The sequence below is a fragment of the Ooceraea biroi genome, chromosome 2, assembly GCF_003672135.1.
Source record: "Ooceraea biroi isolate clonal line C1 chromosome 2, Obir_v5.4, whole genome shotgun sequence".
In the NCBI taxonomy this organism is placed as follows: domain Eukaryota; kingdom Metazoa; phylum Arthropoda; class Insecta; order Hymenoptera; family Formicidae; genus Ooceraea; species Ooceraea biroi.
The window spans coordinates 17663719-17680340 of NC_039507.1; the positions used below are offsets into that span (position 1 = coordinate 17663719).

Genomic DNA, 16622 nt, shown 5'->3' on the forward strand with positions numbered 1-16622 from the left:
TATAATTGAGAATATTCACTCTTAATTCACTCTTCGTCTCTTTTTTTATGTGCCCTTTATAAAAACACAAAGGTGCAATCGAGCCTAAATTTTAAGTTTTATGCCTTAAAATCTCATTGTAAATTATTGTTACAAAAGAACGCTATCGCAAAGTGAAAGATGTTCCATGGGCATTGTCAAAAGTAGTTGCTTCAAGAGAATTATCAAAATCAAATATCACGGCAAAATATTGCTTGGGGTTTACATGGTTTACAAAATACAGATAATGTTTCGTGTTATGCAAATCCTCATATAGTATAAAAAAGAATACTTCACACTACAAAATGTATGAAATCATAACAAAATTACCTTTTTAAAAAAAGGTACAAAGAAGCTCCAAGTTCTTTCAAAAAAGAATTCTACACACCCGAAGTTCTTTCAAAAAAGAATTCTACGCGCCCGAAGTTCTTTCAAAAAAGAACTCTACAAAACTAATGATATCAACAAATTGCGCCAACTACAATGGGTATTTATGCAAACCAGAAACTCTATTACTTTTTATTATTACTCTTTGGCCGATATTCATTGTTGATTCTTATTTAAGACCATCTTAAGTATATTCATAAGATATTTGAATTGATACGAATAAATATTTTAATACATATACATATATAAATATGTCAATACAAATGTGTTTTTTGAAAATACTTGGCGCTGCTAAACCAAATAAAAAATTCTCTTAATATTTCAATAATCTAAACATTACAATAATTTGGTTAGACTATAATTTACACAACAACTTGCCGAAATGTACAAATGTAGTTAATTACATTTATTCTATACTTAACTCTAATGTCTCACACGCACGCGCGCGCGCGCGCGCACGAGAGAGGGGCACACACACACATACACCTAATTTACATAACACAATCGCCGAAATACACACACACACACACACACATTCACAAGAGAGGAAGAAAGAGAATAAGGCAATTAACATATTGGTTCGATTTTTTGAGAATTTTTTATTCGGTTTAGCAGCGCCAAGTATTTTCAAAAAACACATTTGTATTGACGTATTTATATATGTATATGTATTAAAATATTTATTCGTATTAATTCAAATATCTTATGAATGTACTTAAGATGGTCTTAAATAAGAATCAACAATGAATATCGGCCAAAGAGTAATAATAAAAAGTAATAGATTTTCTGTTTTGCATAAATACCCATTGTAGTTGGTGCAATTTGCTGATATCATTAGTTTTGTAGAGTTCTTTTTTGAAAGAACTTCGGGCACGTGTACTTGGCGCTTTTTTGTATTATTATATACTGAGTGTCGACTTTCGATTATAATATAAAGGGTGTCCAATTTTAATTGACCCGAAAAACCCGAAAAACTTGTATTTGTGATTCCAGAAAAATTTGACATGATAAATTAAACTTTTTGTATTCCGATACTTAATTACAATATACTGGGTGTTGACATTCGATTATAATAAAAAAATAAATGATATCTCCAAAAATTACCTTTTTTGAAAAAAGGGGAAAAAGGCGCCAAGTACACGCGCCAGTCGCAACCAACCAAATAAAAATTAATCTATTAAACAAATGTATATATATATATATAAAATTACCCAAGTAAAAATTAACTTATTAAACAAATGTCGTACATAAACCTATAAAAAATATGATATCGGAAAATGACGCCAAGTAAAACTTTACCAGTCACAACTAACCAAATAAAAATTAATCTCTTACAAAAATGTCATATATATATATATATATATAAATAAAAAATAGTAATGCTAAAGAACTTGGCGCTGCTACATTATTAAGTAATACGTTAACTGACAATGCTAATTCATGTTTAAATACGTTAATTGACAGTGTTCACTAATGTAATATTGTTATTTACTTAGTGAATATTGTTTTATGTAGCAGCGCCAAGTTCTTTAGCATTACTATTTTTTATTTATATATATATGACATTTTTTTAAGAGATTAATTTTTATTTAGTTAGTTGTGACTGGTAAAGTTTTACTGGGCGTCATTTTCCGATATCATATTTTTTATAGGTTTATATACGACATTTTTTAATAAGTTAATTTTTATTTGGTTGTATAACATACATTATATGTGTCAATATGTATATATAGTATACATAGTATATGTATATACTGAAAACTAAAATTACATTTTTATTGCAGCTTTCAACTGCATCAATATCGTATTTTACTGTTATATATTCTATGCAAAAGTGATATTACTATAAATCAGCTACTGTTATGTTAAAACCAACTATTAACCTCGAAGATGGGTTTCCGTTCTTAAAAGTTCCCTTCTGAAATAACTAGTGCTTGAAATTGTTAGAAAATGAATAAAGAGAATGAAATATTTCCATTATATGTTTAAATTTCATTACGCTGCATGCACATTAAGATGAACTCAAAAATTAAAAGTGATTGAATGTGTATCTAGTTTCCTTCTATTCATTTCTATTCTATTCTATTATGTCCAAACGTTTACGGTTGGATTAAGGAATCATGATGGCCACAAAACACAGTTTAGAATCGCAATGCGTATGTGGTATTCATGGCAAAATTTGTCTTTCATAAAGCTCGAATGATAATTGAAGCTTTTTCTACAAAATATCTTATTGTGAGAGAAGGGATTCCGTAGAACTTTACCGGCTTCCATTGGAATTTACCACAAAAAGGTCGAGAGGGTTTCCACATAAAAGCTTCGCCAGACACTCTCTTATTAAACAGATTGTATATTTCTCCTGCTTTTTTAGTGTTTTAATAACGAATATATGTTATACCACATATTACCACATATTAAATATCAAAAACAGTAAACATTAAAAAACCGACTATATGTTGCAATACAATAAATACTTGTTTTCTAAAAACTTTGAGGATGCAATTCAACATTCGTTCAAATGGAATAAGTTGTAGATAATGATATATGATGTGTTATATAATTAACATCATATCGAAACTGACGTGTAATAATATATGTTACAACACATATTATTATTAACTATTAAGAACATTAAACATTAAAAAACGAGATGCTGACTAGTGTTTTCCAAATCATTTGAGGATGAAATTCAACATTCGTTTCAAACGTAATAAGTTATTAATAAGTAATAAGTTAGTAAGTAGATATGATATATGATATGTTATATAATTACCATTTTATCAAACTTGACGTATACGTACGATCACCCAGGAAGCGCTCCTTTGAAGAAACATGTGTACGCTACGAATGCACAGACTATAATGAAGAACGCGAAGACGTACTGCTTGGAAAAATCAATTGCGCTTGCGCGAACTTCGGTCAAGACATCATGCAATGATTATTTTTCTGTGAGAAATAAAATTCCTTTGTACTTCCGTTACGGCGCCAAATCGATCGGTTAATCGCCCACTTTTCTCTCCCTCGCAAATTGCGAGCAAATTATTTCTATAGCACCTTACATTACATCTTGATATTTTATATTACTTTCTTCGGTATGTTATGTTAAATTTAGAATTTTACATTGGAAAATACGGTAGAAGAAAAATATTACAAAATATTCTTTATTCAAAGAAGGAAATAGATAAAAACGCTTTATCGCAATATATCACTCCCAAAAGCATGTGGAAGCTCGAACAAGACTGATCTATATGATATGGATACTCAGTTTCTTTACATTCATCGAATTACTCTGGTCGCAGTTGGCTTATGGCCTTACCATCGAACAATGCTTGTCCATCTTCAGTGTTCTGTGTTTTCTATTACTTTGATTAGCTTTATTATATTTCAGGTATGTAAATATATATAAGCGTATTGTTTTATACATAAAATATAAAATATAGTTGTTCATATTTTTATAATTATTATTCTTTTCCTACTTTTATTACATATATTATTATGTTAGATGCTAAACATCTCTTCAGTTTCATGCAAGATTTAAAATTATTTGATAACACTACTATAAACAGAATAAATTTGTTATGCTTTTGTATTAACTTGTGATTGCCATACGTAGTAATTTTTTATATGTAATTAGTGATAATAGTAATGCAATTATTATAGACAATATTAAGAATAAGCTTTTTTAAGAAAAGATTAAATAATCGGCAAAATTTGCAATGATGCTTCATGCTTAGCATCATTTTCTTTCTTTTTCTTAGTCTTTAGAAACTGTTTTTGGTGAAGTCTGTTAAAATTTATTACGGCGCTATAAATATCTTTGCTTAAAAATATTAGCAGTCGCAATTACCAAAAAAAGTTAAATTATCAATAACAAATTAAATCAATGGATACATTAAGATTTATTTAATGATATCCAAGCAAGATTGGCATTTTATGCTAATTATATGAGAGTATAATTTCCTAATTTTTTAAATCCTTAACTTAATTATAGCTTACAACATTTCTAACTACAGAATGGACTGTTGACTTTATTGTTGAAATTCTCTCTATATCACTTTTTAATGTTTTGTGCGCAATACTTTATAATTCTTTTTGGATCAACACGCATGTTGTAAGTTGAGTTTTTTACAGTGTGCCGCTAAATATAAATGTGTTATATAAATCAGACTTCATATACTTTTTATAATTTAAAATTTATCAAAGAAATAGAGAATAATATTATTGATACGATAGGTGAAGCGTGTATTGAAAAATCTGCAGTACATCTGCAGTGACTTAAAGGACGAAAACGAAATTGCCATATTAAAAAGATACGGATACATTGCAAAATGTATTACAATTGGAATAACATGTAAGAATATATTAATTATTATTTATTATTATGTCTTAGCGCACTCTTTTTAATATAAAATATTATACCACAAGTGTGCGAACATGAAAGTAAGTAACAAAGAAGAGTGGGTATTATTAGCAACATCTTACAGCAAAATGAAAAAGTCGAACAAAAATAAGAAGATAATAAATATCAAACATTTGAAAGATATACTTATGCTATATTTCGATATATAAAGCAGGATAGATTTATTTGATCACTGCATATGTTTTTAAACCATCTTCAGTGTTCATGATGTGCTTTTTCTTCATCTTAACTCTTTTGCCAATTCTGCCGCGGATTTTCGGCATCTTTTTCCTCGTAAATGAATCCGAGCCATATCGCAACATATATATCAGGACTGAATATTTTGTCGATGAAGAAAAATATTTTTATTTTATTTTGCTGCATCTGTACGCAGTCCTCTACATTGCTGCAGGTACAATATTAGTCGCAGGAACAGTTGTGACAGGTTACTTTACATATTGTTGTGGATTATTTAACATTGCCAGGTAAGAGTGAGAAAATAATTTAAAACAGTAAAAGTGAACAGAATGGAGCATTACATATAAAATCTTCTTTATTTTCGAGAACAATTTTAGGAAAAAAAATATATGTAATTTATTTGTAGTTACCGTATCGAACAGGCAATGCGGATAAATAGTGACGAAGTAACTAATCGGACGAACAAGAGGCAGGTTGACAAGAAGATAAGTCATGCAGTGGACATTCATCGCATAACTCTTAAGTATGTTCTATTCCATAGCGCGCGCGCGGACACACACACAATTGTAGGATATGTATTAGGTTGTTCATTAAGTTCTGCGGTTTTTTTGCCCTAAATTAAAACATAAATCTATTGTACTTACACATTTATTCAATCTAGAATGTATTGTCCATCTTGATCGACTACCTTCTGCCAACGTTCTGGAAGGGACATAATGCCGCGTTTGTAGAAGTCGCGCGACTTCTGCGCGAAAAAGTCCTTCAAGTACGTTTGAATATCGTCCACTGAATTAAAGCGCTGCCCGTCGAGATTGTTTTGGAGTGACCGGAACAGATGGTAATCCGACGGCGCAAGGTCTGGGGAGTACGGTGGGTGCTGCATGACTTCCCAGCCAAAGCACTTCAACTTCTTCTTGGTCACCAAAGCAGTGTGTGGTTTGGCGTTGTCGTGGTGGAAGACAACGCCCTTCCTGTTCGCCAATTCCGGCCGCTTCTCCGCCACTGCCTGCTTCAATTTTTCTAACTGAGCGCAATGCTTCTCGGCGTCGATGGTCTGACCGCGCGGAAGCAGCTCGAAGTACAGGACGCCTCGCCAATCCCACCACACACTCAGCATCACTTTCTTCGGATGCAAATCCGCTTTGGCAACCGATTGTGACGACTCACCCGGACCGCACCATGACCGCTTGTGTCGAATGTTGTTATATACCACCCATTTTTCATCTCCCGTGACCACCCGTTTGAGAAAGGCCTCCAGCGAGTTCCATTTCAGCAGGGATTCACAGATCATGACGCGGTCCAAAATGTTCTTTTCGGTGAGCTCGTGAGGGACCCAAACATCTGCTTTTTTCGACATCCCAAGCCGTTTTAATCGCTGCGCAACCGTTGTATGGGCGATGTCGAAGCGCTCCGCGATCTCTCGCGTCGTCAGGTGTCGGTCTGCTTTGATTGCGGCCACGATTTGGTCGTCGTCAGTGGTGGATGGACGACCGGAGCGAGCAGCATCGGAGACGTTCACATCTCCGGAACGAAAGCGCGCAAACCAACGCTGACAAGTGTCAGCGCTTATGGCCGAGTCCCCGTACACGCCACATATCTCACGTTGTGCGTCCGTCGCTTTTACTCCTTTGCGGAAGAAAAATAGCAAAATGTGCCGAAAATGCACCTTTTGATCCTCCATTTTCAATGAATAGCGCGTACACACAACACGTCAAAACACAACAAAGACTCTGGCGAAATGGCAAGCGTTGTCTAACCTGTCACGGAGTATTCGGCAATCCGCGGTTCAGGCGATGTATGCTATCCTTTTCAATGGACAAACGCTATCTTTCAAGAAAACCGCAGAACTTAATGAACAACCTAATATATTACATATAAAATAAAACATTTATATGTTTTCCATAGCATTCTTGAATTCTATCTATATAACTTCGAGGAAACATGCTTTCTTCTAATAGTGCTTATTGTAATTTGCTTGAGCCTTCATCTGTTTGGAGTAAGAATTTCGTCAAAAAACTAAATCTCACATTTATTAAATTTTTTATTTATCACTGTATCAAGAGGTTAGAGGACAAGATTTGGAGCTGCAGAAAATTATACGTAGGCGATCCAAAAAGTAATGAGACTGGTCCTGCTCGAGGACTTAAAAGAATGCAAAGTGATACCTGCATACCTACATGTACCTGAACATCTCTTCTATCGACTTTGAAAATTCGGGTCCGATCGGTTCAGTTTGTAACCATTAGTGCGTAAAGCGATCACATAAATAGGGTTTGCTGTTTGCTTCCGAAAAACAATGATGGAGAAAACTATTGGCCAACGATATGTGATTCAATTTTGTTAAAAAATTCGGCTTCGGATACTTATGCAACGTTACATGAAGCTTTTAACGAATAATGTGTATCACGAGCAACATGTTTTCGTTGACATGCCGCGTCTCTGGCCGGTCGTGAGAGCGCAGAAGACAAGGGTTGTCCAAGCACCATCATTAATGATATAATAATGAATATAGCCAGCGCAATCACACGAGAAGACTGACGCACGTATCGATGTATTAAAGTAAACGTTGTAAACCAATTCAGAAAAACCGTCCGAATAAAACAAGTGAAGAAATTCTATTGCACTACGACAATGCGCAATCCCATGTCGCGCAATCTGTGTGACAATTTTTTAAGAATAAGAAGATTAATATAATTTCTCTCCTTCCGTACAGCCCCTAGGTTTGGGTGTGGCTTCTGGTTGTTCCCAAAAGTCAAGAAGAAGTTCAAAGGACGAAAATTTGGCGAGGATGAAGAAGTTGCAAAAATAATGAAGACACAGTGCTAACAGCTTTTTACAAATGGCCTAAATTTTGTCTTCTAAAAGTAGATAACGCACTGAATAAAGTTGTTTTCACTGGGAACTATTTGGAAAAGGCCCATGTGAATTTAGATTTAAAAAACAGTTTTGTACTTTTTATAGCATTTGTCTCATTACTTTTTGGACCATCCTCGTAAGTAGTATGACATAAAATTAATTGTGTATATGTTGGAACCATATTATTAGTAGAATTAGTAACAATATAAGATATTCCATATGAGTAATATTTTGCACATTTTGCTAATTGACATTTAATTTAAGAGATATGCGTATATACAGGGTGTCTCAGAATTCGCGGATACGGAATGCACAGTATGATTGTCTGTACCAATAGAAACAAGTTTTTCCTCTGGCAAAATTACGTCTGAACACTACTTTTTAAACAATAGCAATTTTAAGCTAAGCAATGAGCGCTCTGGGTTACGCGTGAATCAGGAGCGGCACGCGCACGGTGTTCATGGCGCATGAGAGCGTCTACGCTATTTTACTATTTCACGAAAGATTTTGTAAGAACAATGTATGAAATCTAAATATCGCTATTTTGATTATAACTTACGTAATAAGAGAACATTTTTTAATCAATATCATTGAAGTAAGGACTGAAAGTAAAATAAATAAATTAGATAACATTTTAGTGAATAATTTTGTGAATAATTGTTCTAACGTTTTAAAACTGTTTGTGGCCCTGAAAAGGGCCGATTACATATTTTAGAGCATATGCTCGAAATGCAGGCCTTCCATTTGTATACACAAAATCTTATCCGCAGAGCAAATATGTGTATACAAATGGAAGGCCTGCATTTCGAGCATAAGCTCTAAAATATGTAATCGGCCCTTTTCAGGGCCACAAACATTTTTAAAACGTTAAAACAATTATTCACAAAATTATTCACTAAAATGTTATCTAATTTATTTATTTTACTTTCAGTCTTTACTTCAATGATATTGATTAAAAAATGTTCTCTTATTACGTAAGTTATAATCAAAATAGCGATATTTAGATTTCATACATTGTTCTTACAAAATCTTTCGTGAAATAGTAAAATAGCGTAGACGCTCTCATGCGCCATGAACACCGTGCGCGTGCCACTCCTGATTCACGCGTAACCCAGAGCGCTCATTGCTTAGCTTAAAATTGCTATTGTTTAAAAAGTAGTGTTCAGACGTAATTTTACCAGAGGAAAAACTTGTTTCTATTGGTACAGACAATCATACTGTGCATTCCGTATCCGCGAATTCTGGGACATCCTGTATATACACACAGGATGTCTCAGAATTCCCTTACTGCCGGTTAATGGCGTATAGTTTGGACTTAGCTCAGTCGAAACGTCCTGTATCATTTTGCGATTTTCGCAAGAATAACCGAGTTATTAACGATAATGATGTTAACGTATGAGGGCTCGGCTCCAGCGAGGCTGTCGGTAAGAGGACAGTGAGGCGCGATGAAGGCAGTATTGTCAGACAGTGCGACGATTTGCGAGACCATTCCCACTCCATTCTCATCGCATGCTACAAGGCACGAGAATTTGCGAAAATCGCAACATGGTACAGGACTGTTTGACACAGATAAGTTCAAATCATTTGCCATTAACCGGCGGTAATAGAGTTATGAGACACCTTGTATACGTGCATATCTCTTACATTTTATATATAAATTGTATATGCATTCTGACTTTGAGACTTTCACGGCTCTTACATTCGTCAGTAGTGATGACTTCCTGATTGATACCGCCTTGCTTGACAGTTCTGTGCCGACGTGTCGTAATCATTACAGTTCGCATCATCTGGGCTCCCTTGGTTTGTGATAGTCCTTATATACTCACATTTCCTCTCTATTTCTTCAGTTGGTGAGGAGGAGTAGAAGGTTTCAGCCGATCATGGTGTTTTTGATTGATTAGCTGATCACTTAAAAAACAGGAAGGGCAGCGTGCCAAATGGGATTTACCTTGATATCCTTTATCACAGTTCAGATTATCAGTATGTTTCACAATTTTTAAATCTTCACGATGTTAGCTAGCGAAGTAGCCTTGTGAAGGAGCTAAGATTGTACGTTGGAATTCAAGATATGCCTTACTTTTATTATCTCCTTTGTCCATTACTATCGTAATATTATCTTTGTCCGCTGGTAGAATTAGGATGTCTTCATACATTTTTAAGCTTTTAGGTGCTATGGATATCTCCCTGCTGATGTTTTGACTTTACCCAACCCTAAGGATTGGAGATCTCCCGTGGCAATCCCAGGTGTATACAATATCTCATGCACTTGCGGAAAAGTGTACATTGGAGAAACAGAGAAGAAGATCAGTACACGAATCAAAAACCACCAGCGATGTGCCAACTGCGGTCACTGCTTTCAGTCAGCCGTAGCCGAACACTGGATGGAGACTGGAGATTCCGTTCAGTACGACAACACTACGATATTGAGTCCTACGCAAGGCTACTTTGCAGAAAACATCGTGAAGGTTTAGAAATTTTCAAGCATCCTGACAATCTAATTGACGAACCGTGATAAAGGTTATCAGGCAAATCCCATTTGGTACGCTGTCCTCTCTGTTTTTTAATTGATCAGTTGATTAATAAAAACACCATGATTGGCCCTCCACTCCTCCACCGACTGAAGAAATAGGGAGGAATATAAGGTATATAAGGTGGATATATAAGGACTATCGCAAACCAAGGAAGCTCAGGATCGGAACTCAGCGCTGATGATGCGGACTGCATGTCTGCGAAACGTTGGCACAAACTGTCAAGGAATGAGATATTTATCCGGAAGCCATAACTACTTATATAACTTCTTTAATAATATCTATTACAAAAAAGTGTAATGTGTAACATGTTATTTCAGATCTTTCAAGCTGTTTGTTTTGTATTTAGGATGGAAGAATTTGTATTACACTTTGGTTTTACGATTGGCATTTTAATATGTTCATTTGCAGGCAACTACATGGGTCAAGCAATTACAGATCATTATAATTACATATTTTCAACCGCGTAAGATATTTTGTTATAATATACTAAAGTTGTAAATATTAATTTTATACGAACATACACGTGAATAACAATCAACGTAATGTTGTAAATATAATATTTGCAAATCGTATGTAAAATATGTATTTCTATCTTAAGTTGTTTATCATCAACATGTTTGATCTTTCAAATTATCATATCCAAATATTCATTTTATTATTTACCTATTACTTCGCAGATATAACGTTCGATGGTACGTCGAACCTGTACGCGTGCAAAGATTAATAGTTTTTCTTTTGCAAAGAGGAACTAAGCCTTATGGCATGAAATTCGGTGGTCTTTACACCCTATCTTTAGAAAACTTTGCGTCGGTAAAACTATATATATATACTATATACGTAGTGACACATATAATATACATTATATGTGTCAATATGTATATACAGTATACACAGCATATGTATATACTGAAAACTAAAATTACATTTTTATTGCAGCTTTCAACTGCATCAATATCGTATTTTACTGTTATATATTCTATGCAAAAGTGATATTACTATAAATCAGCTACTGTTATGTTAAAACCAACTATTAACCTCGAAGATGGGTTTCCGTTTTTAAAAGATCCACTCTGAAATAACTAGTGCTTGAAATTGTCAGAAAATGAATAAAGAGAATGAAATATCTCTATTATTTTTAAATTTCATTACGCTGCATGCACATAAAGATGAACTCAAAAATTAAAAGTGATTGAATGTATATCTAGTTTCCTTCCATTCACTTTTATGCTATTCACATATTTCTTCTATTCTATTCTATTATGTCCAAACGTTTACGGTTGGATTAAGGAATCATGAGGGCCACGAAACACAGTTTCGAATCGCAATGCGTATGCGGCAAAATTTGTCTTTCATAAAGCTTAAACGCTAATTGAAGCTTTCTCTACAAAATGTCTTAGAGAAGGGGTTGCGTAGGACTTTATCGGCTCCCATTGGAATTTCTCAATAAAAGATCTAGAAGGTTTCCATATAAAAGTTTCGCCAGACACACTCTTATCAAACCGATGTATATTCCTCCTGCTTTTTTAGTGTTTTAATAACGATTATATGTTAAACAACCACATATTATCACATATTACATATCAAAAACAGTAAACATTAAAAAACCGACTGTATGTTGCAATTCAATAAATACGGTTCTCCAAAAACTTTGAGGATGCAATTCAACATTCGTTCAAATGGAATAAGTTGTAGATAATGATATATGATATGTTATATAATTAATATCATATCGAACCTGACGTGTAATAATATATGTTACAACACATATTATTATTAACTATTAAGAACATTAAACATTAAAAAACGAGATGCTGACTAGTGTTTTCCAAATCATTTGAGGATGAAATTCAACATTCGTTTCAAACGTAATAAGTTATTAATAAGTAATAAGTTAGTAAGTAGATATGATATATGATATGTTATATAATTACCATTTTATCAAACTTGACGTATACGTACGATCACCCAGGAAGCGCTCCTTTGAAGAAACATGTGTACGCTACGAATGCACAGACTATAATGAAGAACGCGAAGACGTACTGCTTGGAAAAATCAATTGCGCTTGCGCGAACTTCGGTCAAGACATCATGCAATGATTATTTTTCTGTGAGAAATAAAATTCCTTTGTACTTCCGTTACGGCGCCAAATCGATCGGTTAATCGCCCACTTTTCTCTCCCTCGCAAATTGCGAGCAAATTATTTCTATAGCACCTTACATTACATCTTGATACTTTATGTTACTTTCGTCGCTATATTAATGTTATTATGGTAATCATATTATAATTTTATTAAATTAGGGAATTGCACATAATAAATAATATTCTTTATTCGCAGAAAGAAATAATAGATGAAATTCCTTTATCTCAATATATTTCTCCCAAATGCGTGTGGAAGCTTGAACAAGAGTGACGTGTATGGATACTCAGTTTCTTTACATTCATCGAATTATTTTGGTCGCAGTTGGCTTATGGCCTTACCATCGAACAATGCTTGTCCAACTTCAGTGTTCTGTGTTTTCTATTACTTTGATTAGCTTTATTATATTTCAGGTATGCAAATATATATAGGCGTATTTTTTATACATAAAATATACAATATAGTTGTTCATATTTTTATAATTATTATTCTTTTCCTACTTTTATTACATATAGTATTATGTTAGATACTAAATATCTCTTCAGTTTCATGCAAGATTTAAAATTATTTGATAACACTACTATGAACAGAAAAAATTTTTCATGCCTTTGTATTAACTTATGATTGCCATAATTAGTAATTTTTTATTTGTAATTACTAATAATAGTAATGTACTTAAATTCACAATATTAAGAATAAGCTTTTTTAAGAAAAGAGTAAATAATTGGCAAAATCCGCCTCACCTTCATAATTAGCATCATCTTGCTTCTTTCTCTTAGAAACTTAGCTTCTTTAGAAACTGTTTCTGTTGAAGTCTGTCAAAATTTATTACGGCGGTATAAAGATGTTTGATTAAAATTATTAGTATTCGCAATAACCAAAAAGAGTTAAATTATCAATAACACATTACAGCAATGGATACATTACGGTATATTTAATGATATCCAAGCAACATTTGCATTTTATGCTAATTATATAAGAGTATAATTTCCTAATTTTTTAAATACCTAACTTAATTATAGCTTACAACATTTCTAACTACAGAATGGACTATTGACTTTATTGTTGAAATTCTCTCTATATCAATTGTAATTCTTATATGCACAATACTTTATAATTCTGTTTGGATCAACACGCATGGTGTAAGTTGAGTTTTGTACAGTGTGCTTCTAAACATAAACGTGTTATATAAATCAGATTTCATACACTACACTTTTTATAATTTAAAATTAATAATTAAAAATTTATCAGAGAAATAAAGAATGATATTATTGGTATGATAGGTGAAGCGCATATTGAACAATCTTCAGTACATCTGCAGTAACTTAAAGGACGAAAAAGAAATTGCCATAATAAACAGATACGGATACATTGCAAAATGTGCTACAATTGGAATGACATGTAAGAATATATCAATTATTATTTATTATGTTTTAGCGCGCTTTTTAATATAAAATATTATACAACAAGTGTGCGAACATGAAAGTAAGTTAGACAGAAGGGTGGGTATTATTAGCAACGTACGAAATTATTACAGAAAAATGAAAAAGTCAGACAAAAATAAGAAGATAATAAACATCAAAAATTTGAAACATATATTTATGATATATTTCGATATACTATAAAGGAGGATAGATTTATTTGATCACTACATATGTTTTTAAACCATCTTCAGTGTTCGTAATGTGCTTTTTCTTCATCGTAACTCTTTTGCCAATTTTGCCGCGAATTTTCGGCATCTTTTTCCTCGTAAATGAATCCGAGCCATATCGCAACATATATATCAGGACTGAATATTTTGTCGATGAAGAAAAATATTTTTATTTTATTTTGCTGCATCTGTACGCAGTCCAGTACATAGCTGGAGGTACAATATTAGCAACACAAACAGTTATGCTGGGTTATTTTATATTTTTTTGTGGATTATTTAACATTGCCAGGTAAGAGAGAGAAAGTAATTTAATATAACTGTAATAGTAATTTAATAACAATAGTAAAACAGAATGGAGCATTGTGATTACATATAAAATCTTCCTTTTTTCGATAAATTGATAAAAACAATTTTTTAATTTATTTGTAGTTACCGTATCGAACAGGCAATGCGGATTAGTGACGAAGTAACTAATCGGATGAACACGAGGCAGGTTAACAAGAAGATAAGTCATGCAGTGGACATTCATCGCACAACTCTTAAGTATGCTCTATTGCACGCAAGGCGCGCATACGCACACACGCACGCGCGCACACATAAAAGTGTAGGATATGTATATTACAATAAAATATACCATTATATGTTTTTCATAGGGTTATTAAATTCTATCTATATAACTTCGAGGACACATGGTTTCTTCTAATAGTGCTAGCTGTAATTTGCTTGAGCCTTCATCTGTTTGGAGTAAGAATGTCAGCAAAAACCTAAATCTCACAATTATTAAATTGTTTATTCATCATTGCAACAAGACGTTTAAAGGACAGGATTTGGAGCTGCAGACAATTATACGTAGGCGATCCAAAAAGTAATGAGACTGGTCCTGCTCGAGGACTTAAAAGAATGCAAAGTGATACCTGCATACCTACATGTACCTGAACATCTCTTCTATCGACTTTGAAAATTCGGGTCCGATCGGTTCAGTTTGTAACCATTAGTGCGTAAAGCGATCACATAAATAGGGTTTGCTGTTTGCTTCCGAAAAACAATGATGGAGAAAACTATTGGCCAACGATATGTGATTCAATTTTGTTAAAAAATTCGGCTTCGGATACTTATGCAACGTTACATGAAGCTTTTAACGAATAATGTGTATCACGAGCAACATGTTTTCGTTGACATGCCGCGTCTCTGGCCGGTCGTGAGAGCGCAGAAGACAAGGGTTGTCCAAGCACCATCATTAATGATGTGATAATGAATATAGCCAGCGCAATCATACGAGAAGACTGACGCATGTATCGATGTTTTAAGTTGCTGACGCTCGACGCTCAGTTTTAGCATCAAAACAGATAACGTAAACAAAATTAACGCTGGCTAATGGTCCATTTTGATCACGTGATCTGTTTTGACGCTAGAAATGAGCGTTGAGCGTCAGCATGAAAAAGCACCTTTAAAGTAAAAGTTGGAAACCAATTCAGAAAAACCGTCCGAATAATACAATTGAAGAAATTATATTGCACTACGACAATGCGCGGTCCCATGTCGCGCAATCTGTGTGACAATTTTTTAACGATAAGAAGATTAATATAATTTCCGTACAGCTTCTAGGTTTGGGTGTGGCTTCTGATTGTTCTCAAAAGTCAAGAAGGAGTTCAGAGGATGCAAATTTGGCGAGGTAAAGAGGTTGCAAGAGCAATGAAGGCAATGCTAACAGCTTTTTGAAAATGGCCTAGATTTTGCCTTCTAAAAGTAGATAACGCACTGAATAAATTTGTTTTCACTGGGGACTATTTGGAAAGGCGCATGTGAATTTAGATTAAAAATACAGTTTTGTATTTTTAATAGCATTTGTCTCATTACTTTTTGGACCACCCTCGTAAGTAGAATGACATAAAAATAATTGTGTTTATGTTGAAACCATATTATTAGGGGAATTAGTAACAATATTTTGCACATTTTGCTAATTGACAATTAATTTAAGAGATATGCGTATATATATATATAAACACACAGGATTTCTCAGAATTCCCTTACTGCCGGTTAATGGCGTATAGTTTGGACTTAGCTCAGTCGAAACGTCCTGTATCATTTTGCGATTTTCGCAAGAATAACCGAGTTATTAACGATAATGATGTTAACGTATGAGGACGCGGCTCCAGCGAGGCTGTCGGTAAGAGGACAGTGAGGCGCGATGAAGGCAGTATTGTCAGACAGTGCGACGATTTGCGAGACCATTCCCACTCCATTCCCATCGCATGCTACAAGGCACGAGAATTTGCGAAAATCGCAACATGGTACAGGACTGTTTGACACAGATAAGTTCAAATCATTTGCCATTAACCGGCGGTAATAGAGTTATGAGACACCTTGTATACGTGCATATCTCTTACATTTTATATATAAATTGTATATGCATTCTGACTTTGAGACTTTCACGGCTCTTACATT

General features: G+C 33.8%; 2 protein-coding genes and 1 long non-coding RNA gene across 15 annotated transcripts in view; 2 read left to right on the forward strand and 1 right to left on the reverse strand.

The window, feature by feature from the left end:
• LOC105279415 overlaps positions 1 to 16622 on the reverse strand; it is a 115457-nt gene that overhangs the window by 64466 nt on the left and 34369 nt on the right. Inside the window, exons 1-2 of one of the 8 annotated variants that reach the window (XR_003406196.1) lie at positions 12321 to 12481; positions 3179 to 3351 (exon numbers count right to left, since the gene is read on the reverse strand). The exons of 6 other annotated variants lie outside the window; for them this stretch is intronic. This is a non-coding gene — a long non-coding RNA (uncharacterized LOC105279415). Of the gene's footprint in view, positions 1 to 3178; positions 3352 to 12320; positions 12494 to 16622 lie in introns of those variants that run through there. One more of the 8 variants, XR_003406197.1, reaches the window with a different exon arrangement.
• Positions 1 to 16622, forward strand: part of LOC109610890 (odorant receptor 24a-like) — a 57607-nt gene that overhangs the window by 16500 nt on the left and 24485 nt on the right. For 2 of the 4 annotated variants that reach the window (XM_026967886.1, XM_026967888.1), the window contains exons 2-6: positions 13549 to 13668; positions 13810 to 13927; positions 14202 to 14466; positions 14607 to 14720; positions 14831 to 14921. In XM_026967886.1, the coding sequence (XP_026823687.1) occupies positions 13549 to 13668; positions 13810 to 13927; positions 14202 to 14466; positions 14607 to 14720; positions 14831 to 14921 (708 nt within the window). Of the gene's footprint in view, positions 1 to 12517; positions 12940 to 13548; positions 13669 to 13809; positions 13928 to 14201; positions 14467 to 14606; positions 14721 to 14830; positions 14922 to 16622 lie in introns of those variants that run through there. The other 2 variants (XM_026967884.1, XM_026967885.1) reach the window with 2 other exon arrangements.
• LOC105286200 (odorant receptor 13a) lies at positions 3584 to 11518 on the forward strand. Of its 3 annotated transcripts, none has more exons than XM_026967891.1 (9): positions 3584 to 3793; positions 4397 to 4516; positions 4639 to 4756; positions 5025 to 5289; positions 5409 to 5525; positions 6908 to 6998; positions 10707 to 10852; positions 11067 to 11081; positions 11326 to 11518. In XM_026967891.1, the coding sequence occupies exons 1-9, from the start codon at positions 3659 to 3661 to the stop codon at positions 11408 to 11410; spliced, it is 1092 nt and encodes a 363-aa protein (XP_026823692.1). In that variant the 5' UTR covers positions 3584 to 3658; the 3' UTR covers positions 11411 to 11518. The 3 variants fall into 3 exon arrangements, with proteins under 3 accessions (XP_026823692.1, XP_011349269.2, XP_011349268.2); XM_011350967.3 differs by having other exon boundaries at positions 3586 to 3793; positions 11067 to 11199; XM_011350966.3 differs by having other exon boundaries at positions 3586 to 3793; positions 11067 to 11195.

Bases quoted from the DNA above. Each gene is read 5' to 3' on its own strand.
- LOC105286200 (XM_011350966.3), top strand. From the start codon at position 3,659: ATGGATACTCAGTTTCTTTACATTCATCGAATTACTCTGGTCGCAGTT. The intron at 5,526-6,907 runs GTATGTTCTATT...TGTTTTCCATAG, and splicing joins ATTCATCGCATAACTCTTAA to CATTCTTGAATTCTATCTAT. The intron at 10,853-11,066 runs GTAAGATATTTT...ATTACTTCGCAG, and splicing joins AATTACATATTTTCAACCGC to ATATAACGTTCGATGGTACG.